The sequence below is a fragment of the Hyaena hyaena genome, unplaced genomic scaffold (assembly GCF_003009895.1).
Source record: "Hyaena hyaena isolate Hyena2069 unplaced genomic scaffold, ASM300989v1 scaffold_2, whole genome shotgun sequence".
NCBI classification, from domain to species: Eukaryota; Metazoa; Chordata; class Mammalia; order Carnivora; family Hyaenidae; genus Hyaena; species Hyaena hyaena.
In genome coordinates, this window is record NW_024080634.1 from 8,826,047 (window position 1) to 8,850,653 (window position 24,607).

General features: G+C 47.2%; 1 protein-coding gene across 1 annotated transcript in view; it reads left to right on the forward strand.

Moving 5' to 3' along the window:
- PCP4 (Purkinje cell protein 4) overlaps positions 1-24,340 on the forward strand; it is a 60,785-nt gene extending 36,445 nt beyond the window's left edge. Inside the window, exon 3 of the mRNA XM_039229239.1 lies at positions 23,932-24,340. Coding sequence (XP_039085170.1) covers positions 23,932-24,059 — 128 coding nt within the window. The 3' untranslated portion in view covers positions 24,060-24,340. The remainder of the gene's footprint in view (positions 1-23,931) is intronic.
- The last annotated feature ends 267 nt before the right edge of the window (positions 24,341-24,607 follow it).

Here is a 24,607-nt window from a genome sequence, read left to right on the forward strand (position 1 = left end):
GTCAGAATTTTACTTATAGAATTAATTTGCAGAGCAAGCAGCTCTTGAGAAGTGAGAACCAACAGATATGTCCGCCTGTGCTCTCTGATAAGATGGTTTAAATTTGCAGGTTTCTTATTTGCGAGTTCATCTGTGATTACGGAAGCATGTGTAAGCGCTAATGTTCCTTCTCGAGAAAGTGTTCTTGGTAGATAGTGGGCTGAAGTGTCTTCAGCAACCGAAGTTCCTCTCAGGTTGGACTGACTCTCCCATTCACAGGAAGAGGAGGCCTTGGGGATTCTATACATGTCTCCCTGCTCATCCTTACGGCCACCATGGATCTCGCTTCAGACCCTAGCGCAGAAGTTGCCCTGGGTCTCCCAAGAAAGCTGTCTGCACCATTCTAGAACACAGCTTTGGGGAGAGCCCCTGGGGCCTGTTGTGAACTTATGTAAATTCCACTCAAGCTATTGACTGGTTTCTCCCAGCATTCTGCATCAGTAACGAGTCCGTGTTTCTGATCGATACTAATTAATTGTGACGATTTGGCCTGATGTGGAGCATTCAATCAAGAGACAGCATTATTTTGTTCCAAGTAACCATTTTTATGCCTCCTTAGTGAGCTCCTCCGTGTTTTCAGGAAGCGACCAATTTTCATTAACTTAGGCAAGCTGAGAACAGATGTGGCTTTGAATCCTCTTTTTAAAAGTTACTTCAAATTGTGATAATGTGTGGGTTTTTTCCCCTTTGCTAAAACCTAGTGGAGCAGACTGGCAGAGTCTCTGTGGGAGGGAGCAGGTGGCTTTGCCCTGGCTTTTTTGAGGGAGTCAGGAGAGTAAATGCTCTCCTTTTCACCAGCTCACCCGGCCCCATGCTCTGTATGACCAGACCTAGAAAACTCAGTCCCGATTGTTCGTGGATTGACATTTCCTTCCTTTTTCGCTCTCTGCGAAGGAAAGACCCACCAACATCAGGGTCTAGGGGAAACTGAGAACATGGCCTCCTTGTTAAGAAATTACCAAGCTGAGCATTAAATCACTCTGCTGAGTGGGGGGCCCCTGCGCACATTGGTTGGCTGTGAGGCCAGCCTCTGACGGTGCTGCATACAAACCACTTTCTTTACAATCGGAAAATATGTATCATTCATTTTATAATGCATTTTCTTTCCGGCACTTTCTATTTACTTATTTATTTTATTTTTTAAGTTTTATTTTTATTTACTTTTTGAAAAAGATACAAATAACAAACAGGAGAAGGGCAGAGAGAGAGACAGACAGACAGACAGAATCTGAAACAGGCTCCAAGCTCTGAGCTGTCAGCACAGAGCTCAACGCAGGGCTCGAACCCATGAACCATGAGATCGTGACCTGAGCCGAAGTCAGATGTTCTACTGACTTAGCCACCCAGGCGCCCCTATTTTCCTTACTTTTTAACAGATGTGGTGACCACTCCTGGATCATTTTTGTATACTGGCAGTAATTATGTATGCTTTCTGGTTTTGCATCATACTTTGTAGAGGATTACAGATGGCTATGAAGTCTTAGCTTATGGAGAGGGAGTTCTAAGTCCCTTTTGTAAGGTTTTTTAGGTGAATAAAAAAAGACTCAAAGAAAAATATTCCGCAGAAAGAGTTTTATTATATGCACCCTCGGGCGAGGTTCCGCGACTCAAGAAAAGGGAGTCGGGGAAGTCGGGGCCTGGGTGGGTGGGTGGGTGGGGGTTTATAGCCTGTTAGTGGGGGTTCAGATAACAGGGGCAGTCTCTTGACTGTAGAGTCCCGGGTTGGAAGGTTTAAATTTCTGTTTCCCGCCGATGTAGTAACGGTCAATGATGTAGTGGCAGGAAGGTCAGCCATCTTAAGAAGGTCTGCCATTCTGTGGCTTCTCTGCCCCACCTCTTAGCTGGCCCAACATCCTTCTCTTACACTGGGGCCAGTGTGGCCTCTCAGACCAGCAGCAGGCAGCAGATGGGATGTATGGGGGTTTTGAGCCCAGACCCTAAGAAACCGGCAGCTTCCACTGTTTCTCTCTTGGCACCCTTGCTGTAGGAGAAGCCAGTTGACATGTGAGAAGTCCTATGCCCTGAAACCATCATGTTGTGGGCAAGCCCAAGCTAGACACGTGGAGCAGGGGCTTGGTGAGATGGCTCTCCCCGCCCCACTGCCAGACGTACCCTGAAGGTCCTCCAGGGGACTCCAGCCCCAGGGCCATCTGGCTGCAGCCCTATGGACGACTCCACGCAAGAAGTGCCCGGCTGAGCCCATCAGCCTATAGAACCGGTGGGCAGAATAATCACTTCTTGTGTTTACACTGTTAAACTTGGGGACAGTAGTTAACGGTCCCGTGCCTAAACCTCTCGTCTTTGCTAACCTGTCGATTGCTTCTCTCCACAGCTTCTTCGAACACAATTCTGGATTGTGTTCTGTTCTCCCTGGTAGGAATGTAACCTCTTCCGGATGCAGAACTTGTGGTTCTTACAAACCAGAAAGGGATGTTGCAAAACAGTATCAACTCTAGCTTCTTTTGCTCATTCATTCGGAAAGTATTTGCTCAGCACCTGCTGTGTGCTACATGTTGTGATCAGAACGGGGGAGGGAGTATTTTGAAACAACAGTTCTGGGAGAATGGGGCCAGACGTCGTTAGTGACAAAGACACGGGTCGTGGTCCTGGGAGGGAGTGGAGGGTGCACCCCACCCCTGAGTAATTTGAGGAGCATCAACTACGAAGGGACTGTTTGCAAAGATGTGTGTAGGGTCCAGGGAAATCCACGCGGAATAGCGCAGAACCTCAGGCGAGCAGCGGTGGAGCCCGACAGGAGGCACCAGAATCCAGAGAGGATGCTGTCCAGAGACGCAACCCGATGGGGGCTGTGTTCTTCTGTTGGTGGATGTGCCTGAGATGCAACAACTTTGCAGATGTGTAAGGTTGCCAGATTTAGAAACTAAAACTACAAGATGCTCAGTTAAATTTCAGTGTCAGAGAAGCAAAAAACCATTTTTTTTAGTATAAGTGTGCCCCATGTAGTATTTGGGGCATACTTAACACTAAACATTTTTTCATTGTTTATCTGAAGTCCAAATTTTACTGGGCAGACTGTATTTTATCCGGTAACCCTGGCAGAGGAGGAGGTGAGGGGACCAATGCCCAGACCTCTCTTTCTGTCTTCTTTTTTTTTTTTTTTAATATTTTTATTTATTTCTAGGAGAGAGAGAGAGACAGCGTGAGCAGGGGAGGGTCTGAGAGAGAGGGAGTCACAGACTGAAACAGGCTCCAGGCTCTGAGCTGGCAGTCAGCACAGAGCCCGACGCGGGGCTCGAACCCACGAACCGAGAGATCATGACCTGAGCGAAAGTCGGACGCTTAACCGACTAAGACACCCAGGCGCCCCTCTCTTTCTGTCTTCTGACGGCCTGTTCTACCACCTGTTGGAGGAACCCAACCAAAGCCACAGAACGATGGTCAGGAAAGCAGGAAAGAGGTGGAGAGCAAATCCAAGGTGCCGGAGGCCCACTCCAGTCGGGCCCAGGGGTCCCTGAAGGATGGACGGTGTCGGCGAGGGAGGGATGAGAGAGGCCACGAGAAGCTTTCTGGTCACCAGGCAGGCATCTCCGCTCTGACTGGGGCTCAACTTTATTTTATAATTAAGTGTTTGGGGGACGGCACAGAAGTGGCATTTGCCTTAGACAATGATTTCTGATGACAAGTTTCTTTGATATGTAAGAATTTCCCTGAACATAGATTTGTAGAAGACTTCTGCATAACCTTATCAATAGTGATTGAGGTAGGGGATTTAGATGCTTATCCTATGGGAAAGGAAGGTATCTTTAGCATGCCAGACAATGTTTTTAGCATAGAAAGGGTGAAGTTAGTTCTTTGTGAGCAGGGGTCAATAGCTTGTTTAAGGAGAAGTATTAAGAAAAACAAGTCTTTCAGGAAACACAATGTTTGCTCCCATAATCACAAAAGAAGAAGTTCCTCAATAGGCTCCTTCACAGGGTGCAATCAGCATATTCAAGGCCAGAAGAAGTCACTCCAAATACGGATCACAACATGCCTTGGGGGTCTGTGCTTCAAGCAGTAACAAGTGGGTGGGGGTGGATATCTGTCCTTAACTCTAAATTAGGTTCTTTGTCTCAGGGCCAGGCTCAATTGTAACCCTTGTGTTCTGAACCCCCTTTATGATCTAAGTCTTGGATCTGCAAGGCCCATAGGAAGAGCCTTTTGACAATCACCCACAGTGCTTCCATCTAAAATCTCTTGAAAAGGCAGGAATATGCTTTTCCTTATGAGCAATCTGTGTGCGGAATATCGGTCTGATTTGGAATATTGTGAGGCCTGGTCAATGTCCGCAGGCTCATCTCCAACATGAGCCAGTAGTAGCAGAAGGAGATCCCAGTTTTCGTTTCTCATGGCAGGAGCTGCGCAGACGCTGCCGTTTCCTCGCTGTGACTGTCACCCAGCAAGGCCGGTGCGGCTCCCAGGCCCAAGGAGCAAAGGTTGAAAGACCGCATGTCTTTGCCCATGCACTCTCCTCACCAAACCTTGGGCCAGCTCATCTGTTGCCCTTCTCAGTCTTCCCCAATTAAATATATAAGTGGTTGCAGCTTTACACAAACAAAACAAGCAGGATTTTTATACAAATCGTGGATTGGTTTCAGCAAAAGCAAAAAAAAAAAAAAAAAAGCAAGCAAGCAAGATGGTCTATTAATATTATCCTTTTAATTGTATGGTGTCATTGGTTGGCTTAGTGTTTTTAAAGGAAGGAAAACTGTCAGATCTATTTTGAATGATCAATTAGGCTGTCCTGTAAAGTGTAGTGTTTTCCATATAGTCAGTTTAAGACACCCTAGACCCCTTCAGGTGTCATTCAGGAGCAAAGGGAGGTGGCCAAAGACTGGGGGAGGGGATCTTAACAGTAATGCAGCCAGGCTGGTGTGTGTGTGTGTGTGTGTGCGCACGTGTCTGCGTGTATGCGTGCATGTACAGAGTGGGCACTGTCACTCCCTTCCAAGGTCAGGTTTATCAGGTCAGGAGGGAGGGACCACAGTTTTAGCCTCTTGGGATTTGGGGCAACCAGAGACCAAACAGGGGTGGGGTGTGGTCAGGCACCCTCCAGGGATCTGGGACTGGAAAAACCATAAGCTGAAGGCTTCCAGAAAAGCTGCCTCCTGCTACACCCATCTGCCCTGAGCCAAAGGAGAAGTGGGGAGAAGGGGGCTGCCCGTGACCCCTGGTGCTGCCCAGGAGGTCTGGGACAGTGGCTGCCAGCCTGGGGGTGAGGAGCCGGGAGAACACCAGCGCTGAGCGCTCCCCAGGAACATTCCGGACAGGAGATGCTGAAGCGTGCCTCCACTGTCCTCGAGAGGGATCGGCAGCAGGTTGCTTTCCTTCAGCCCCTCTTGCAGGCCTTAGTTTCAGCACCTTGAATTAAACTTCAAATGTGGAGCTGCAAGATCAGCTGCTTGAGAAATATGAGAAACAACCATCTCTTCCTTTCAATTAAGTGCAAACCAGAACCAAGATCTTCTTCCCTCTCCTTCCCCACACGGCCGGCGGAATTGTTCTTTCCAGCATGTCAGGGAAGGCCATTTCCCACAGAGAGGAGGATCTGAGCCCCTTAACATAAACCATACTTTGAAGGTTCAAGAAAAAAAAGGATAACCAATATTATGGGACTGTTGAATTTAAAATATAATTATTTGAGGCACCTGGGTGCCTCAGTTAGTTAAGCGCCCGACTCTCGAGCTCAGCTCAGGTCTTGATCTCAGGGTCATGAATTCAAGCCCCACACTGGAGTCTACTTAAAAATAGAATAAAATAAAATGTAATTACCTGTAAACTTTGCTTTTTCCAATATTAATTTGAAGGTACATTTATTATTATTATTTTATTTAAAATTCTTTTAATGTTTATTTTTGAGAGAGATAGAGATAGAGAGAGAAAGAGGGAGAGAGAGAGAGAGAGAGAGACATAGAGTGTGAGCAGGGGAGGGGCAGAGAGAGAGGGAGACACAGAATCTGAAGCAGCTCCAGGCTCTGAGCTGTCAGCACAGAGCCCAATGCGGGGCTCGAACCCACAAACCGTGAGATCATGACCTGAGCTGAAGTTGGACGCTCAACTGACTGAGCCCCCCAGGTGCCCCTTATTATTATTATTATTATTATTTTTAATAGAGATTGTTGCTTGTGATTGAGAAGGCTAATTATTTGCATATCACTAGATTTAATTTAATGAGACATTTTAAGAAATTGTATTTCTGGGGCCCCTGGGTCTCTCTCCTAAGTAAAATTTAAAAAATTATATTTCCCTTGAAATTTACCTCCCTCCCCCAGAAAAAAATAACTGAGTAGTTGATGCTCCTGACCTGAGGTTCCTTACACTTCTTGCCATCATCTTCCCGTGCCAGATGCCACTTTCCTTTTTCCTGTTGGGATCTGGAACTGAGTAGATCAACGTTGGCTGAAAGATGTACTGATTCCATAGACCCAGACGGGGGTGAGGGGTAGGAAGTGGGAAGGCAGAGACACAGCCTCTTTCACAACGTTTATGAGAATACTCCTTCCAGTAATTTACGATGATGCAAAATGGAAGCTTGATGCCATTTTCGTGCTTGGCAAGTGGCCCCTTCAATATTTCTAAAACACATTCTTCTCTTTTACCGTTCCACCGTCCTAGACCCTGAAGATAATTGAAAATTGAACTGTGCTCCAGCATTCATTTAGAAAGCAAAGTGTCCTTGGATGTCAGAGAGAAGCTTCCCTGGCTGGGTGCTGATGTGAGCGAAGTAATTTCCACTTTAGACTCTCCCCATCACGATTAGCTCACAGATCTAAGTGGAACAAGATCGACCTTTGAACGCGGTGAACTCATTACCCACAGTGTAGAGTCACTGGTTGTACTAATCACAAGAGTCCATGAGTCTTCTTGGCTCTGATCTTTCTGAGATTTAAAATTTTTTTAATGTTTTATTTATTTCTGAGAGAGAGACAGCGTGAGCAGAGGAGGGTCAGAGAGAGGGGGAGACACAGAATCTGAAGCAGGCTCCAGGCTCTGAGCTGTCAGCACAGAGCCCGACGCAGGGCTCGAACCCACGAACCGAGAGTTCATGACCTGAGCCGAAGTCGGACGCTTAACCGACTGAGCCACCCGGGCTCCCCGATCTTTCTGAGATTTTAGAGTTTCAGAGTTTCGAGGCAAACATAAACCTTTAGGCAGGTTGAACTGAGGTAGCACTCCCCTCAAACGCAATTTCTCACCAGTCCTTAAAGTGAGTGTTTCTACGGTGGGCTTTGCCAATGGGCTAGGACATCAGAAACAGCCCATGAAGATGCGTGTTGTAGATTATAATGCGTTTTCTGGCCATAAAAAGTTCACTAAATATTCCCTCTAGATAGTGGCATTCAAGATTTCGTAGGCACTTCAGGAGAAAATAAAGAAATGTTTAGCATCCAAATTTTGCTGGGTTCATCTATGAATTGGCCACCTACTCTGCAGTATTTTGATGTTTTAGTCAGCCGTTTTTAGGTGTTTCTTTGCTTTTGGCTGTTGCCCCGATTGCAGTTCTACTGAACCTGTTTGGCCGCACGGTCTGGCAGGAAAGCCACGTGTGAGTCTCTGCTTGCCCGTGAAGGGGTGGGCAGAGTGGATCCCATTTCTTGCCCTTGCCCTTTGTGGCTTGGCTGTTGGCTGATGGTTCATCTGTGGCAAATAGTTTCATATCTTTCAGGTCCCTTTCCTCACTGTGGGACACTGTCATGTCTAGCCCCTTCTTAATTTTAACCCTTTATGGTCCTGCGGCCATCCCTTTCTGGGACCCTTGAGGATGTTTGACTTCTTTGGATTTTATTTTCTGCACCCATCGAGGGAATGTTGCCTGCGAGTCCCAAGCAGAAATATGATGCTGTTTCTTGGTGGAGGGAGTCGAGGAGAAAGCAAATACAGTGAGCAGAATCTGCATAGGGTTTTCACCGGCTGTGAACATGTGATAACAAATATGTAACTATTTCAACAAAGTTGGGAAATTTGTTCTTTTATTTGGGCAGCCTGCGTTTCCACGTAGCTGCCTGCAGAACTTGCAAAGAGGGCTTATTTCCCAGGACATTTCCACGGTATGCATTCGGGTTTGCAGTTAGGCTGCCTGACCGTAACCGGCCTCCTGGTGCGGGCAGGTGTAGACGACAGAGGTGCACGTATCCCAGGAATACAAAAGCGGGTGGCCTCCTAGGGCTTCACGGGGCAGGCACACCTGGGCACAGAAAGTGGTTTCGGTCAGCCTTCCTGCTACCCCGAAATTAAATTGTTACCAACGCAGTGTTGCAGCCAGAAATCTTCCAATTTTCTCTTGAAACTTTGTAACCATTTCACTTGCGGGTTTAGGCATTGCCACCCAGTGCCATGAATTACTGGAATCGTGCATGGGCTTGCCAACGAACACCTCTCCAGATCCTGGCAGTTGAATATGGAGTTACAGCTATGTGTTGAAAAATGTCTTACTGGCATTTTCTACAAACCCAGCCCACTGACACTTTAAATTACAGCAATGTGTGAAGGAGCCGAGCTATAATTTTGAAATTACGAATGAGATTAGTCGGTGGAAGGTTAGAATAGTGTCGTAAGAGACGTGGTGAGCTACCTGCCCATAAAATGTGTGGTCTCGTTCTGTTCACGCATTTCAAAGTTGGACAAAACCATAAAGGCTTGCCAGTTACATATCTGGGATGGAAAAAGACTGTTAGGTCACCCTGGCCATCCACGGCTGGCAGAATATATCCCTGGTGTGTATTTCTTCAGTTCGGCTTACAATGACTTGAATGAAAGGTCAGATACCACAGCTCTGGGGACCACTCCCATCCTCTACCAGACTGATGTTAGACATTTCCCCCCAGTGCTCTGCCTAAATTGGTTTCCCATATCAGTTCCGTGATATCAGCCTGCATTAATGTTCCCTTGAGCTACTGTAACCAAAAATGGATATTTTATCACTGCCTAAATTTTTGATCTAGACAGAAATGCTTCTATTACCTCTATAGATAATCAGAGTGCTTCAGGGGATGTCATTTTAATGCCGGTCCTTTGAAAAAATGATGTTTTTCTTTTAAAAGCTATTTAGAAACTGAATAAGTTTGGATCATGTTGCCTGACACTGGAAATGTCTCTGTTTCTGGAATTCTTGGAATAAAAATACGCTGCTTTATTTTTGGTCTGTAAGGACTTCTGTTTGCAGGGAGGTGACTTTGATGACTCTCCTGACCCCATGTCACATAAAAAGCCTTGGTTAAACAGTGGTGATGGCTCTTGCATCACCATGATCCAAGAAATTCATAGTCACATCTGAATTTTTCCTGGGCGCTTCCTCGCCTAACCCAGTAGGAGAAACTTCTGGAGCCTCGGAACTTCACCACGACCTGGGGATACATTTTTTATTCCATTTCTCCTTGAGATGAGTTGTCAGAACATTATTATTAAATAATGCTTAGAACTCAAACCAAAGCTCTACTGTTGGCCTGTCCTTCCAAGTCTGGGTACCAGGTGTCCACCTGCTTGGTCCAGATACCACACAACCTCTTTCCTGCTTGGATATTTGATTTTATTCTCTTTTTACAAATATGTGAACCCATCTTCCTGGTAAGTAAAATAACAATCCAAAGCTTTTCAGACTCACCTCTGAAAAGCAGTTTCCAACAAATCAGCAAGTACTTGGCCATGAGCTCCTAAGAGAGTGCCATTTAGAGAAAGCAAATGGAAGCGGTGTGTCAAACATACGTAGAGGAATGTGGAAGCACAGGCTTGTGGGGTCAGGACATCTGCATGCGTGGAGTTTAAATCCTGGAACCCAGCCCCCATCTTTGTTTATGCATAAATACACATTTTCAAGAGAGGCACACGCCTCAGTGCAAACGCCATCCCTGTCCCTAGGGTATCCCTACATGGAACGCTTGGTCACATTCAGGACATTTGAAGGGTATTTAAAGTATGGGAAGTCAGGGACATGAATAGTCACATCTCATCCTTCTTCCTTTCTCGCTGTGAACAAGAGGTGCAGAGTGAAGTGAGGCAACGACGCATGACCAGATGGGGAGTCAAGGTTGGTGGCAGCCTCAAGTGCGAGATTTTAAGCAGCAGCCATGTGAATCGGCTTGACTGCAGCTGGACCTGGCATGCACCTGATTCTAGCTGCCGCTTCCAGACCCCCTTTCGAGGTGTCATCTGGAGCGTTGCCCCCAAAGTCAAATTCTGTACACACAGCAGATGCTTCTGCCCATAGTCCTGTGCATCTAAGGGAGTTTGTAATCCCTGAGAATCCGTTCAGGAAAACGCCTGTCCACCCAGATTAGAGACACAGGGCTGAGAGCCAGGATGGGAATGTGTCTGGTGAGATGGTGCAGCCCGTGGGGGTCCAGGAAGAACAGAGCAATGTCTGCCAGAGCTGAAGCCAGCTGCTGGCACATGTCTGGAGGAAGGCATCCCTCACCAGGCAACACCGTGGAGCAAAGGGAAGGAAAAGAGACTCACAGCCCAAAGTCTGAATATGGTGTCGGTCCCTCTTTGATACACGTGTAATGTTCTGTCCTCGCTGCTACTTCACAACAGCCTGGGGCTTGTCTGGTCTGTAGACCTCTATGAGCCTCACTGAGTCTGGAAGGCAATCCATTTGCCTTACCTCCTTTTTCTCCAAAGGCAAGTCCTCTGGAATGATGGGGGGGTGGGGTCCAGACACTTGGTGCACTCAAGTCAGTCTTCTAAATTAATGAGGTGAGCAATTGCTTCTTTGTGGGTTCTTGAAGATGCCCTGTGATTATGATTGCATTTTCTTTTGTTTTAAACCTGGAGGCCTTGATAATATTCTCCATGGTGCTGAAATCTTCAGCATTTAATCCTTTAAAACTTGGAAGTTTAGCAGCTGGGGCAAACGACCACAAGAAGATCCCCCCCCCCCCCTTCAGAAATGGTAAAACCAGGTAATATAAAGGAAAGGAAAAATCACTAATATGTCAAAGCTCTGAAAGAAGAAAAAAATGGGCCCGGAGCAGAATGAAGGGTGTAGGCTGAACCCTGATTAAGGAAAACTCACATTCAAGCATTTCAAGTTACATGCTTTCACAAGCTGGAAGGGAAAGGCTGTGGAGGTACAAACCATAAAGTAAGAGAGCCTGAGAGTAACGAATGGCAAAAGTTACCGAATATGGAAATACTTCTGTAAAAATCCTGAGGTGTTGTTGTAATTATTTTTTAAAGTTTATTTACTTATTTTGAGAGACAGAGAGAGCATATGAGGGAGGGACAGAAAGAGGGAGAGAGAGAATCCTAAGCAGGCTCCTCACTGTCAGCGCAGAGCCCGATGCAGGACTCTGACCCACGAACTGTGAGATCATGACCTGAGCCGAAGTCGGACGCTTAACCGACTGAGCCACTCAGAGTGCCCCAAATACTGAGATTTTAAAACTATAAAGTGCTATAGGGAATGGCTATCCACATCAGAAATTGGACAGATGTGCACATCAGAAGAAAAAGCATACAGTTAAGGGAAAAATATAGCCATACCATGCACAGTGATATACATTTGAATGCATATCAGCCTGAAAGGAGTTAAAATGAATCATGTGCTTCTATAATATATGTGTAAGTACATGAGGTTCATCTACAAGAAGCTGAAACCCTAAAATAGCAACAGCTTAAATAATAAGGTTTATTTCTATCTCATATAAAAGGTAGGTACTTGAGGGCAGTCAGAGTAGTTTCAAGGAGTTTCAAACAGTTGTATTACTTTTTGCCATCCTCAACAGAAGACTCTTAATTTATGGCCCAAAATGGCTGCTTGAGCACTAGTCATTGCATCTGCATTCCAGCTAGCAGAAAGCGGATAGGAATAAGAGAAAAGGGCAAAGACTGTCAGCTTTCTCTAAAGCAGATTTCTCTTTTCCTACCCATGTCATATCAACCCGAACCTATTTGAACGACCACACCCAACACCAAGGAGGCTGGAAACCTAGTTCTGGGTACTTATGTACTCAGCTCCAAATAAGGGGTTTATAACTAAGGGACAGGAAATAAGTGGAGGCAAGGAGCAGACTCGGCCATGATACATTTCTGCTCACAGAGTTTCTCGAGCACTGACATATCTGGCCGGCTTGCTTGGTCTAAGGTGATGGATGACTGTTTGCCTCCATCCTCCCAACTAGCCTGAAGTCATTTTTCTTTGTCAGCGTGTGAAGGAAGGCAAACCTTCCTGTGGCTTTTCTGAGGGGTTTGCTGTTAGGGAAGTTAGCTGCCGTTTCCTGGGAAGGAATTGTCATTCTTTGCATGCGCTCAGAAGATGAAAGAAATATTTGGTGTGCTATTCTCATCTCTGCAAGGATTCTCATTTGCCTACCTCGATTCAAGCCATTCTCACGTAAGCACTAAAATATTTTCTACGCAAATAAAATGGAAGCCTGTTCTCTGATCCCTGAGCATATAGGGAATGACCCCCTTTCCTTACATGACACCCCCAACCTCCCTGCCCTCATATAAACTAGGTGCGTCTGCAGCAGATGATGGCACAGATAATAGAATACAGTCTTGTAGATTCAGTAGAAGGGGCTTATTACAGGGTATCGACGCTTACAGAATTTCTGAGAGGCAGAGAAGCCAGCCTGTCCCATGCACAGCCGGGAACGATGCATCCAGAAATACCCAACCACAGGCAGAAGTCATGGCCCAGCAGAAGCCCCAACTGAGGCATCAGACACAGACCAATAGATGTCTCTGTGGCTGCCGCAGAGAAACCCAGTGCCTCTGCCTCTGTGCTTACCCCAGGTGGGCGCTTTCTGTGTTTGTTTGCCACCCCCGGGGCTCACTTCTGCCTTCTCAGATCCTGCCACAATGCACCTGCCTGGTTGGCCCTAGGCCTGGGGCGGGGGGAGGGGAGGGGGATGGACTCCTACTTCCAGGACGGCTGGGAATGGATTTCCTCTAGCTTCTCAGCATCCATGCTAGAGGGAGTCGGCGGAAGGAGAGGCCTTGGGGGGCCAGTCTGTGTGCAGGAGCCCTGCACTTGTAGTATACATTGTATACATTTATGTATATATACAATGTATACATTTATACATTACAAAGTAGGCCAGGGCACCTTTCTCCTTTTCCCTATAAACACCTTGAGAGGAAAACAAGTCTCAATTCCTTGTCATTCCCATTTCAAACACAGGGGGAGCATTGGAACCTCAGAAAGGCAAATCTGACCACATTTCAATCAGTTGGAATTTGAACTTGAGCTCTCCCTAATGTAGCTTTCTCATCATACCTCATCGGTCTGTCTTTATATTTTTCCCCTAGAAAATGTGGGCATTTTGTCTAGTGCTGTGGACTGAATTGTGCATCCCGCCCCCCAAAGTCATATGATAAAGCCCTGACCCCTGGTACTTCAGAACGTGACTGTATTTGGAGACAGGGTCTTTAAAGACAGAATTAAGGTCACAATTGGTTAATTAACAACACGACCGGTGTTCTCATGAGTAGAGATCAGGACAGAGACGCAGACAGAGGGGTGGCCATGTGAGGACACAGGGAGCAGGTGGGGTCTGCCTACCCAGGAAAGGGGCCTCAGAGGAACAAAACCTTGCATGCACCTCAATCTCAGACCTCCAGCCTCTAGACCATGAGCAAATACATTTCTGTCATTTAAACTCCCAGCCGGTGTTACTTTGTTATGCAGCCCCAGCAGACTAATACAAGGAGGAGCAATTTTGCCTTTCCAGTAGAAAAGTTAGTTTTTTCAATGATGTTTATATCTTTTTGTTTGTACTCTTGCTGGGCTTACTGAATTTGGGGGGAAAATTTGATCTCAGCAGTGCATATGTACATCCATTAGATTACTTAAATGCCCCGGCCGGGTAGTCATCTTATATAAGCAAGGCGCATGGAGGTAGGCCAGGGCAGCCACGAAATTGAACCAGAGGACTCAGAAGCTGGAAGTGAGCCATCACTGTCAGCCGACCAAATTAGGCTTTGCATTAACAACAGCCCGTTTTGACCAAAGGAGACTGTGGGTTGCAGAATGCCTCTATTTTAGGACAAGGGAGAATTTCCCAGTCTTGGGGGAAAAAGCCCTAAGTAAGAAAAAGGTGCTAACATAGTGTGGAAAGTCAGAAGAAGCGGGAAATGTGTGTTTATCCGGTGTGAGAACACAACAGATGCAGACACCCCCTCTCCGCGGCTACTAATGCCTGACCTTGCTCATTAATCTCTGCCGCTTAGCCAAGACCTGGAAAATTGCAATTCTCCGCACCAGCAGCCCCTGTTCAACAAATCCTGAGCCAGTGGGCAGGAACGAGAAACCGCTTGGAGCTCAGAGCTCCCATCCCCGCTTGCTGAGATTCCACACTCCTGCCCAACCATGGAGGGGGAACTGCTCTATCTCAAGCCGAACTGGCTTTCCCCCCAGGTTTTGAAAGAACATGCTGTCATGTTGTTTTATTGCCATTTCATAACATGGATGCTTGATGCCAGCATTTTTTGGAACTAGGTGTACAAATTTATCTTTATTATTTTTGGGAGGGGAGTACGTGACCCCTTCTCTAACACTAGGTGCCTTGTTCTCCAGGTATATATATTTTTTAACGTTTTATTTATTTCTGAGAGAGAGATAGAGACAGCATTAGCAGGGGAGGGTCAGAGAGAGAGGGGGAGACACAGAATCCGAAGCAGCTCCAGGCTCTGAGCTGTCAGCACAGAGCCCAACGCGGGGATTGAACCCATGAACAGTGAGATCATGACCTGAGCCGAAGTCGGATGCTTAACTGACTGAACCACCCAGGCGCCCCTCTCTGGGTATATTTTGATTCAGCTTGAGTCTTACAGGATACAAATTCCAATCTTTGCTTGGTTTTCTGGTTTCTATCTTTGCTTTCGTTGCTTCAAAGCCCTGGGTTTGTGTCCTTAGGAAGGAAGCCATACTGGCTGTCCGTGACCAATAGGTAGGTGGCTCCGGTGCGGGAAAGGGCGGAGAGCCAGTTAAGAGGCCCCGGGGGGCCTATAGCTGCCCTGTATCAGTTAGTGTAAGTACATCAACGGTAACACAATGGACAGATGCTAATTCTTTCCAAGTTAGTATTATACTTTGAAAGAAGGTAGGGGATTCTAAGAACCCTAGTATTATAATACCCCATTTGCAAGGCACACTTAGGTTAAATGGCTGTTATTTCTTTATGGTGTGCTAAAATTTAGGTCCTTTTATAATAGGCTCTGAGCTGTGCCTCCTAATCAAGGCAAACTCCTACTCAGGACAATTATATCCCAATTTACTGCTTATGCGCAAATTTCTGATCTACAGGATGAGGACTTAGGAGGTAATTTGTTTCTATAAAATAGCTCTTCAAGTATGGAGAGTTATAAGCATGTAAATGAGTGTGTGCGTTCATGTATTTGCGTGTGTGTGTGTGCAAGCCCCGATGTTCACGACTTATTGCCAGTACCTCTAGGCAATGACTCTACATCGTCATAAACTCAGGGACAAATATATTTGAGAATTCTCTCGATGAGGGTTAATATGGTATATTTTTGAATGATGCTGGATTTCAAACTTTTTATCAGAATCCTGGGCTGTCACAGCATCCAGGAATAGATCCATTATGCTCTGGATGACTACATGTCTGATAATTTCTAAAGAATTTATGCTAATTATTTGAAGTCTGCGACTAAGACTGCTAATGCACGGACGGAGAATAATTTTTTAAAACGTGTTGATTCTCAGGAGCAGAGGGCCCCTGCTGCCCCTCCCTCCTGGGCAGATAGAGGGGTCTTAGGCTCTCTTTGGGGACAGGCCTCGTACCCTAACCTTGTCTCCTTCCCTGACCTTGTAACACACACACACACGCGCGCGCGCGCGCGCACAAGCCGTAATTTTGGAATTTATACAATTCTGTTACTTACTTGTACATTTACCTTTTTATTTTCTGTGCTCCCCCAAGACAGCAGCAGGGTTTGGGGCTGGTTCTCTGCTCCTTCTCTTGGCCCCTGGAGCAGTGAGGAACCCCTACTAGGCATTTTAGACCGTTTGCTGAATGATAGAATTAGGTGTACATTCTCCTGGACTGCCCACTCAACAAGCAGATTGTGCAAAAACTGGTTGACTGTATTAGTGTTTAGCTTGGACCATTTATGGTTTTCTCTCCCCCTAAGCAAAATGAACTGGTCCATAAGAAAGGCTGTCAACTTGGCCTCTAAGCATCTGAAAGTCACGCAACACTGTAGATAAAAACAAGATTGGGAGAGAGGCGGGGCTTCCGAATCAGCCTTCGGCCAGTGCTCACAGGGTGATCTCGGCGAGGCATGTGATGGTCACTGCACCTTCGTAAAATGGGGACAATGGACATTTCCTGCAGCTCTCGAGAATGCAGAAGCCAGACAACGGAAAGAATACAAAAGCTACTTTAGAACCTATCGAACCCAAAGTTAGGTTTGTTGTTAGAGATTGAATTGTGTCCCCCCTGATTCATATGCAGAAGCTCTGACCCCCATTGCCTCAGAATGATGTTGTATTTGGAGATAAGGACTTAAATAAGGTGATTACATTAAAATGAAGTTTTACAGTGTCTGACTGGTGTCCTTCTAAGAAGGCAAAGAGATGCCAGACCATGTTTGGACACAGTAGGCAGGCAGCTGTCTGTAAGCCAAGGAGAGATGTCTCAGAAAAAACCAAACCTGCTGACATGTTGGTCTTGGACTTCCAGCTTCCAGAACTGAGCGAGAACAAATGTCCCTCATCTAAGCTGTCTGGTCTGGGCTACTTTGTAGTAATCCTGTGGACTAACACAGGTGCTCAGTAAGCACCTGCTGATGGGCCCTCGCCCTGACTTGATGACCACTTACTTTATTGCTAGTTCTGCATTTTTTTTAGAATAGATGCACGCTGGGCGCCTGGGTGGGTCAGTCGGATAAGCACCGACTGCAGATCAGGTCATGATCTCTTGGCTCATGGGTTCAAGCCCTGCTTGTCAGCCCCTCTGTGCTGACAGCTCAGAGACTGGAGCCTGCCTCAAATTCTGTGTCTCCCTCTCTCTGCTCCTTCCCCATTCATGCTCTGTCTCAAAAATAAGTGAACATTAAAAAAAAAATTTAGAATAGATGCACGTAAACGGTATTGTCGTATGTCAAACCATGTTCCCCTTCGGTAGATTTTCATGGCGATACCAGATACTTGTGATATTCATTTGGGATTGTCTTGAACTGGTAGTAGCTCCTTCCTTTTATATTTATGAGTCTCTATTTCACATTTGCCATCAAATGATCTGTAAAAGAAAATCCACTTAAATCTATGAGGGAGGACCTACTTAATGTTCAGCGAAGAGTGGTTCTTATGACAACGGCATCTTTAAGCACGGCTACCTGAACGTCTCTTATGGCATAATAAAATCCAAAATAGCAAGGCTGCTTTCTATCTCGGTGTCTGCAAGGAAAAGGCAATATTTCAGAGAAATAGTATAAGAAATATCTACGGTAGTGCGAAGACTAAATCTAAATAGTGCTGGGTTATTTCCTGGGGAGGGGAGGTCACGACGGCACTGAATCACGAGACTCCTGAGCTTGGGGGGCACGGTTGATGGCCATCGCTGGGCTCTGCGGTGTGCTTGGTGCTCCGATGAGGTTTCTGCCCAGGGAAAAAGTCTAATCGTGTGGGACTGTTGTGCACGTATGCTCCTTTTTCTGAGAGAGAAGTGGTGAGAGAAGACAGGTAGACACATGGACTGGGGAGGTGGCAAATGGAAGGGCAGGTAGATAACAGAGTAGATAGTAATGGCCCAGGACCCTTACCTTTGAGACCAAGCCTGCTGGGTAATGGAGCTGGCAGAGCTGGGTGAAATCTGTGGGTCTCGGGGGGGTTCCTGGCCCACCTGGGCTCACAGGACATTCCAGTTATGGGGGAGGTCCTGAGCTGCACGGTCAGAAAGTTGGGTTCCCTCCCATTCCCCGGGGGAGCTGGTTCCCATCAACTTTTTATATGAAACCAGTTTATTGGTATGAATAGCTTCTTGACCATTCTCCTGGCCGGCCTCAGAATTTCTTCACAGAGGGACGCACAGAAATGATAAGACTCCAACACACAGCAGCAGGCAGGTTACAAAGTGCTCTGGTGAAACCCTGCTCACTCAGGCCACTGTCAGGGGCAGGGTGGCCATGCCTTTGCCTACTCCCAGAGGTGGGATCCTGGATAAACACGACGGGGAGCCCACCCCCCCAGCTGTAGCAGGCACACATCTTTGTGAAGGGACAGGTGGAAGAATCCGGGCAGCGGCTACAGGGGGCTGGTCTGGAGACTGTAACAGCACACCTTTCCCGGCTGCTCATGCAGATCTACTGTCCCTCCGGAGAGAGGGCTGGGCAGAGGGGCTGGGCGCCTGCAGTGCCTCCTAGTGACGGAGACTGGGGACTGCAGGTCTGCGTTTACACGAGCTGTGAGTTGTGGGCTGCACCTGTCTTTTGGTAAAGCCTCTGGGCCTTATGCTGCTGAGCGAGGACATGAAGTCACAAACACAGCAAACGCCACCTGCCATCCAAGAGGCTGGGGAGGGCCTGACCCCTCAGTGCTGCTGCCTCCTAGATGCATGCGATGGTGTGTGGCTGGCCCTGCTGGGAAGCATTCATTCCCTTCCCCTCCTCATCTCCTCCTCACGAGGCCCCGAACAACTTAAGGTCTGAGCAGGTGCAGGACCTGGTGGCTGGAAAGCCATGTGACCGCCTTCACTCCCCCCCCCCTCACCTGCTTTGTGTGTCCTGCTCAACACCATTGGGCCAATATTTCCATTTCCAACATGGCCTTGATCGGCACATAATACTGGCGGATAGGTGCAACTGGCTTTTAAAAATGATTTTACCTCTCCCATTTTGGAGATGGGCAGACTGAGACCCAGAGTGCCTGTGAGCCGTCATGAGAGTCACAGAGCGGTGGGGCACACCCCAAATCACTCTACCTGGACCCACAGGCTCTGCTTCTGCCAGCTGCCTCAGTGGGACCAGGAGGACCTGAGGGCTGGGAGGGAGTCATCCTTACCCCAGAGAAGGAGGGAGGGCATTGTCTGCCTGTTGTGAGGCTGCCTCTCCTGACCGGGCGCTGACGCCCGGCACTGTTCTAGGCACAGAGGGGTTTAAAAGCCCACCCAGAGCTCACCCCTGATGCTTGTGAGTCCTCTCTACCCAGGCCCTGACCATTCCCCGTGGCAACCCCCCCCCCCCAACGATGCCTCCATATGTCACTGCAGTGTGGCCACATTTTCCAACTTGTCCACCAAGCCCTCTGTGGACAGTGCCCCTCAGCCAGCACCATGGAGACTTTGCTGTGGCACCTCCCAGCCTCCCTCTTTAGAATTCTGGTGGTGGAAGTGGGGGTGAGGAACCATCCCTCGTGGGGGTGAGATGGTTACCACTGAGGGCAAATGACTCATTTAGTCCTGAGATAGAGGCAGCATCCGACAGCGTCCTGTCATCTTCATTACCAGACTCACTTGCAGTTAACGGTCACTAACTGAACACCTACTATGTGCTTCCCTGTGTGAGCTTCTGGAACAAGACAGATGAAGCCCCTGACCTCACGGAGCTCACACTGTCATAGAGAGAGGGACAGCAAACCAAGGAGGAGAGAAAGAACAAGGTAGTGATTGCTTGTGAAGAACCATAATGTGGGGTGCAGGCTGGGGTGTGTCCTGCAGGGAACATACCCTCGGGGCACTTCCTGTCCCCCTCCCCCATGCAGACATGGCCCAAGTCCCCTCTCTGAGCAGCAGAATAGGCCCCTGGTGCTGCCACTGGGCACCTCTGCCCTGGAGTGATGGGGAAGGGAGGAGCTCACACAGCCGCCTGCATCCCATTGCTGTGCCCTCATCTGGAGGGTAGGAGGGGACCTTCTGGGGCAACTCGGTAACTCTATTTCTGCAGGGCTTGAAGCTTACAGACGCAGAGTGGCCCTGAGGGCCGTGGTCCCTCTGGATGCCCTTCCCCCACCGCCCCTCCCCTCCTGCTGTGCTCAGAGCTGTGCTTTCCTAGTCTAAGGACCACACAGAGCTGTCTGCAGACACTTACATCATTTGCAGTGAACCCTGAGCCACCAAATGCAACTAGTTACTCCTTCGCCACCACATTCTGGGCCCCCCTCCTCTGCTTTACAAATCCCAGTGGGAGGAGCAACAGCATCAGACCTTCTGCAGGGGATGATTGACTCTACCAAGTAAACAGAAGGTAACCATTCCTGAAGTATTCATGCTTTCTTTTTATTTTTTTATTATTTTTTTAATGTTTTATTTATTTCTAGGAGAGAGAGACAGCGTGAGCAGGGGAGGGTCAGAGAGAGAGGGAGTCACAGACTGAAACAGGCTCCAGGCTCTGAGTCAGCACAGAGCCCGACGCGGGGCTCGAACCCACGAACCGCGAGATCATGACCCAAGAGAAAGTCAGACGCTTAACCGACTAAGGCACCCAGGCGCCCCTCATGCTTTCTTTTTAAACATTGTAATATTTTCTCAACTAGGGAGGAATGTGTAAATCACTTTTGGCTGAAGATATTAGTTTCAAATGAGATTGTGAAATTTATTTTTATGACCTGTCTTTACAATCTCATGCATTTCCTAAATATACATAACTTTCCACACCTTCCTTTATCATTTATCAAAAAATAATATTGCTGTTTTCTTCATTATTATTAAGGGGAAGGATGAGTCAGACTGTTCAAAGGCTTCAGGTTGCAGAGTTTTAAGACTGGAAGGTCTTCCGTGTCCCCTGAAGGGGAGCTGGTGTCCCACTTTGTGATCATGACACACCAGAGATGTAGGGCATCTTCAGGGAGGAAGAGGATGCGGAGGTCTGAACCGTCTTCTGACCAGTCCTAGTGCTGAAGGCGTTATCACCACTCTGGTCGGTGCAGAGGGCCCGTTGCTGGGAGCATGTGAGCTGCAGCGGTCACAGCTCAGGTTTGCCAGACACTTTCCCACCCCAGGCTCGTGTGATGATGTTAATGGAACACCTTTAAGGTCCTGAAATGAGCCTCAGGAAACTCCTGCCCTGACAGTGGCTCTATTAGATTTCCTGCAATGCCCTTTATTTTTTTTTAATTTTTTTAAAAATATTTCATTTATTTCTAGGAGAGAGACACAGAGAGAGAAAGAGACAGCGTGAGCAGGGGAGGGTCAGAGAGAGAGGGAGTCACAGACTGAAACAGGCTCCAGGCTCTGAGCTGTCAGCACAGAGCCCGACGTGGGGCTCGAACCCACGAACCACGAGATCATGACCTAAGCGAAAGTCGGACGCTTAACCGACTAAGCCACCCAGGCGCCCCCCTGCAATGCCCTTTAAAACGTTGTTGATGCAGCACAAGACAAGCCCATGAGTGTCCTCCGTATCATCTGGTCTCTTGTGGGTTAGAAGAAGATGGTCCCCAATGTTCCCTGGACACTGGGGCTCTTCACATTCCCTGCGCTTTTGGACATTGGCAGCCAATCTGGGACAGAGGAAAACAGTTGTACTGATTGAGGCCACGGACCGGTCAGTCTGGCAAGGCTTGCAAACCAGTGGTCTCTCCTCCCAGATGAGGTGAGATTGAAGGGATCTAAGCAGAAACTGCTTAGGCTCTGGTAAAATTGACAGGAATCTGCTTAAGGGTCTGCAAAGTAAATGCCCCATAACCAGGTGCACCTGAAATAAGGGGTAAATCATGTCAATTTATATTCCTATCTATGAATTATCTATCTATCTGTCTATCTATATCTACCTATCATCTATCTATTATTTTTATCTATATATCTATCTCTATCTATCTATCATCTATCTACCTATCATCTATCATCTATCTATCTATCTATCTATCTATCTATCTATCTATCTATCTATCATCTATCTATCTATCTATCTATCTATCTATCTATCTATCTATGTATCATCTATCTATCTATCATCTATCTATCTATATCTATCTATCTATCTATCATCTATCTATCTATCTATCTATCTATCATCTATCTATCTATCTATCTATCTATCTATCATCCATCTATCTATCATCTATCTATCTATCATCTATCTATCTATCTATCTATCTATCTATCTATCTATCTATCATCTATCTATCAATCATCTGTCATCTATTTATCGCTCACCTAAGAGAGAGAATGAGCAGGAAGAACAGATCTGCTTCCCTTGAAAGGGATCACTTGTCCTCCACTTTGTCAGGGTTGCTGCCTGAACATTATTATCCAAAGTTGCTGAGAGAGGAAGTGAGTGAATGGGAGAACTCAGCCCGCCTGGTGACAAAGTCAGGAATAGAGCCCTGTCCCTGCGACCTGGCTGGGGCTTTCTCTCCTGCCTCAAACGCCCCGGACATTCCCACTCCGAGGTGGATGAGCCCCGTACACTGCTGGGCTCCAGGTACACATCTAGGTGGTAGTGAGGTCTTGACCCAAGCGCTGTGAGGTGGGTCCCATCCCCAGTTCTGCCTTGAGCTAATTCCAGGGCCTTATTTTGCACTTCATCTGTGGACAGAGTAGTTGTGTCTCTACTCTGTCCGCATCTTAGGATCACTTGAGAGCCTTTTATAAAGTAGGGTTGTGTGGCCCTCCCCCAGGGCTACTGACTCAGGTGACTTGGTCTGGCTATCAGGGTCTCTTCCCAGTGCAGCTCTGAGTCTGGAGTGGGGCCCTGGGCCTGTATATTTTTTAAAAAGATGCCTTGGGGCGCCTGGGTGGCTTAGTCGGTTAAGCGTCCGACTTTCGCTTAGGACATGATCTCGCGGCTCGTGGGTTCGAGCCCCGCGTCGGGCTCTGTGCTGACTGCCAGCTCGGAGCCTGGAGCCTGTTTCAGTCTGTGACTCCCTCTCTCTCTGACCCTCCCCTGCTCACGCTGTCTCTCTCTCTCTCTCCTAGAAATAAATAAAACACTAAAAAACATTTAAAAAAAAAAAAGATGCCTTGGGGGCACCTGGGGGGCTCAGTCAGCTGAGCATCCGACTTCAACTCAGATCATGATCACACGGTTTGTGACTTCAAGTCCCGTGTTCAAGCCCCACTGACAGCACAAAGCCCACCTCGTATCCTCTGTCTTCCCCTCTCTGCCTCTCTCCCACTTGCTCCCTCTCTCTCTCTCAAAAATAAATAAGTATTAAATTTTAAAAAATTTAAAAAGATGCCTTGGCAATTGTGATGATTAACTTTCATCAGATTGAAGGAGTTGTAAAGATTCTTCCCTTTTGTGACTGGAAGATTTTGTTTATTTGTTTGTTTTTACATTTGGCTAGAAGTCAGCAGATGCTCAGCAAAGAAGAGAACGTCAACCCGTGTTTTCACTTCGCTTTGGCTTATATCCTATTTTCTGTGATCGTTACAGTGTGAATTAGTTAAAGCCTTCCAGCATAGCAAATATATTGCTAAGTGTACCTCCTTGCAACAAAACATAGGACCCGTGGAAGTTCAGCCAAATTGTGAAGGTCAAATGGGGTCATCCTTTGGTGACACTGATGAAGACAGAAGTCCTAATTCAATCAGCAATGTCACTGGCAATGGAAGTATACACAGAAACCCAGTGACTGTAACCCGGAGCTGGTGTGAATGTCAGTCGTCTGCTGGGTCAACATCTATAGCATTATTAAAACTATATCTCCATGAGGCATCAGGAAACAGAAAAGGCACAGCTAATATTTTTTAACACTGTAAAACATGGTCACGAGACATAGAAAATCAGAGATTTTCTCAGAAAATATCTGAGAAGTTGGGACTGTGTTCTTGAGTGTCATGGTCTCTGGCAAGTATAGAGTTCGGGCAGCCAGAAACCAGCCCAATCTCGGCTCCGATGGGGGTTGGGACATGCTCGGCTGCACTTTACCTTACAAACCAGGTGTTGTGTGGGGGCTGTGAGTGTGTGCTTCATGGTCGATGGGCGGCTGTCTGCCTTCTGGCTCTCAGCTCAGTGACTCCCTCACGCTTGTGTTTTCTCTTGCTACAGATGGGCAGAAGAAAGTTCAGGAAGAATTTGACATTGACATGGATGCGCCAGAGACAGAACGTGCGGCGGTGGCCATTCAGTCGCAGTTCAGAAAATTCCAGAAGAAAAAGGCTGGGTCCCAGTCCTAGTGGGAGAGTCCCTTCCTAGTCTGCCAGAAGACGCCGAATTCAACCATCATCTATCAAGAAATTAAAAGAACAACACCCTAGAGAGAATTCATCTGCACATGATACACACATGCACACCTGACCTGCAATGCATGTACAGAGACCCGTGATATTTATTCCCTGATAGGAAGGTGTAGACAATGCAACTGAGTGGCTTCATCTCTGTTTATCTCTAGTATCATTCCTCCTGCACTGTTTTCCTTGATGTTGTAATAAAATGGAGTTACGATGCGTGATTAAAATGTCTGCTTCATCTCTCCCTTTAGATTAACCCGGGAAGTTACCAGAGTTAGAGGCGACTGCAAGGCTGTCTATTTTCCCCTTCCCCTAAGAGTGAGAGCTGAAACACGGTGCTTCTGTGAGGAGCCTTTCTGAGGGAATGACATCCCCTCTTTGCCACACCTGTGTCATCTGAAGAGTGTTAACTGCCTGCCTGCAGTACGTTTTCCTCTTCTGATGGAGTAGAGCAGGGTGTCAAAGTGTTAGCAGGTTCCCCGGGAGAATTCCGA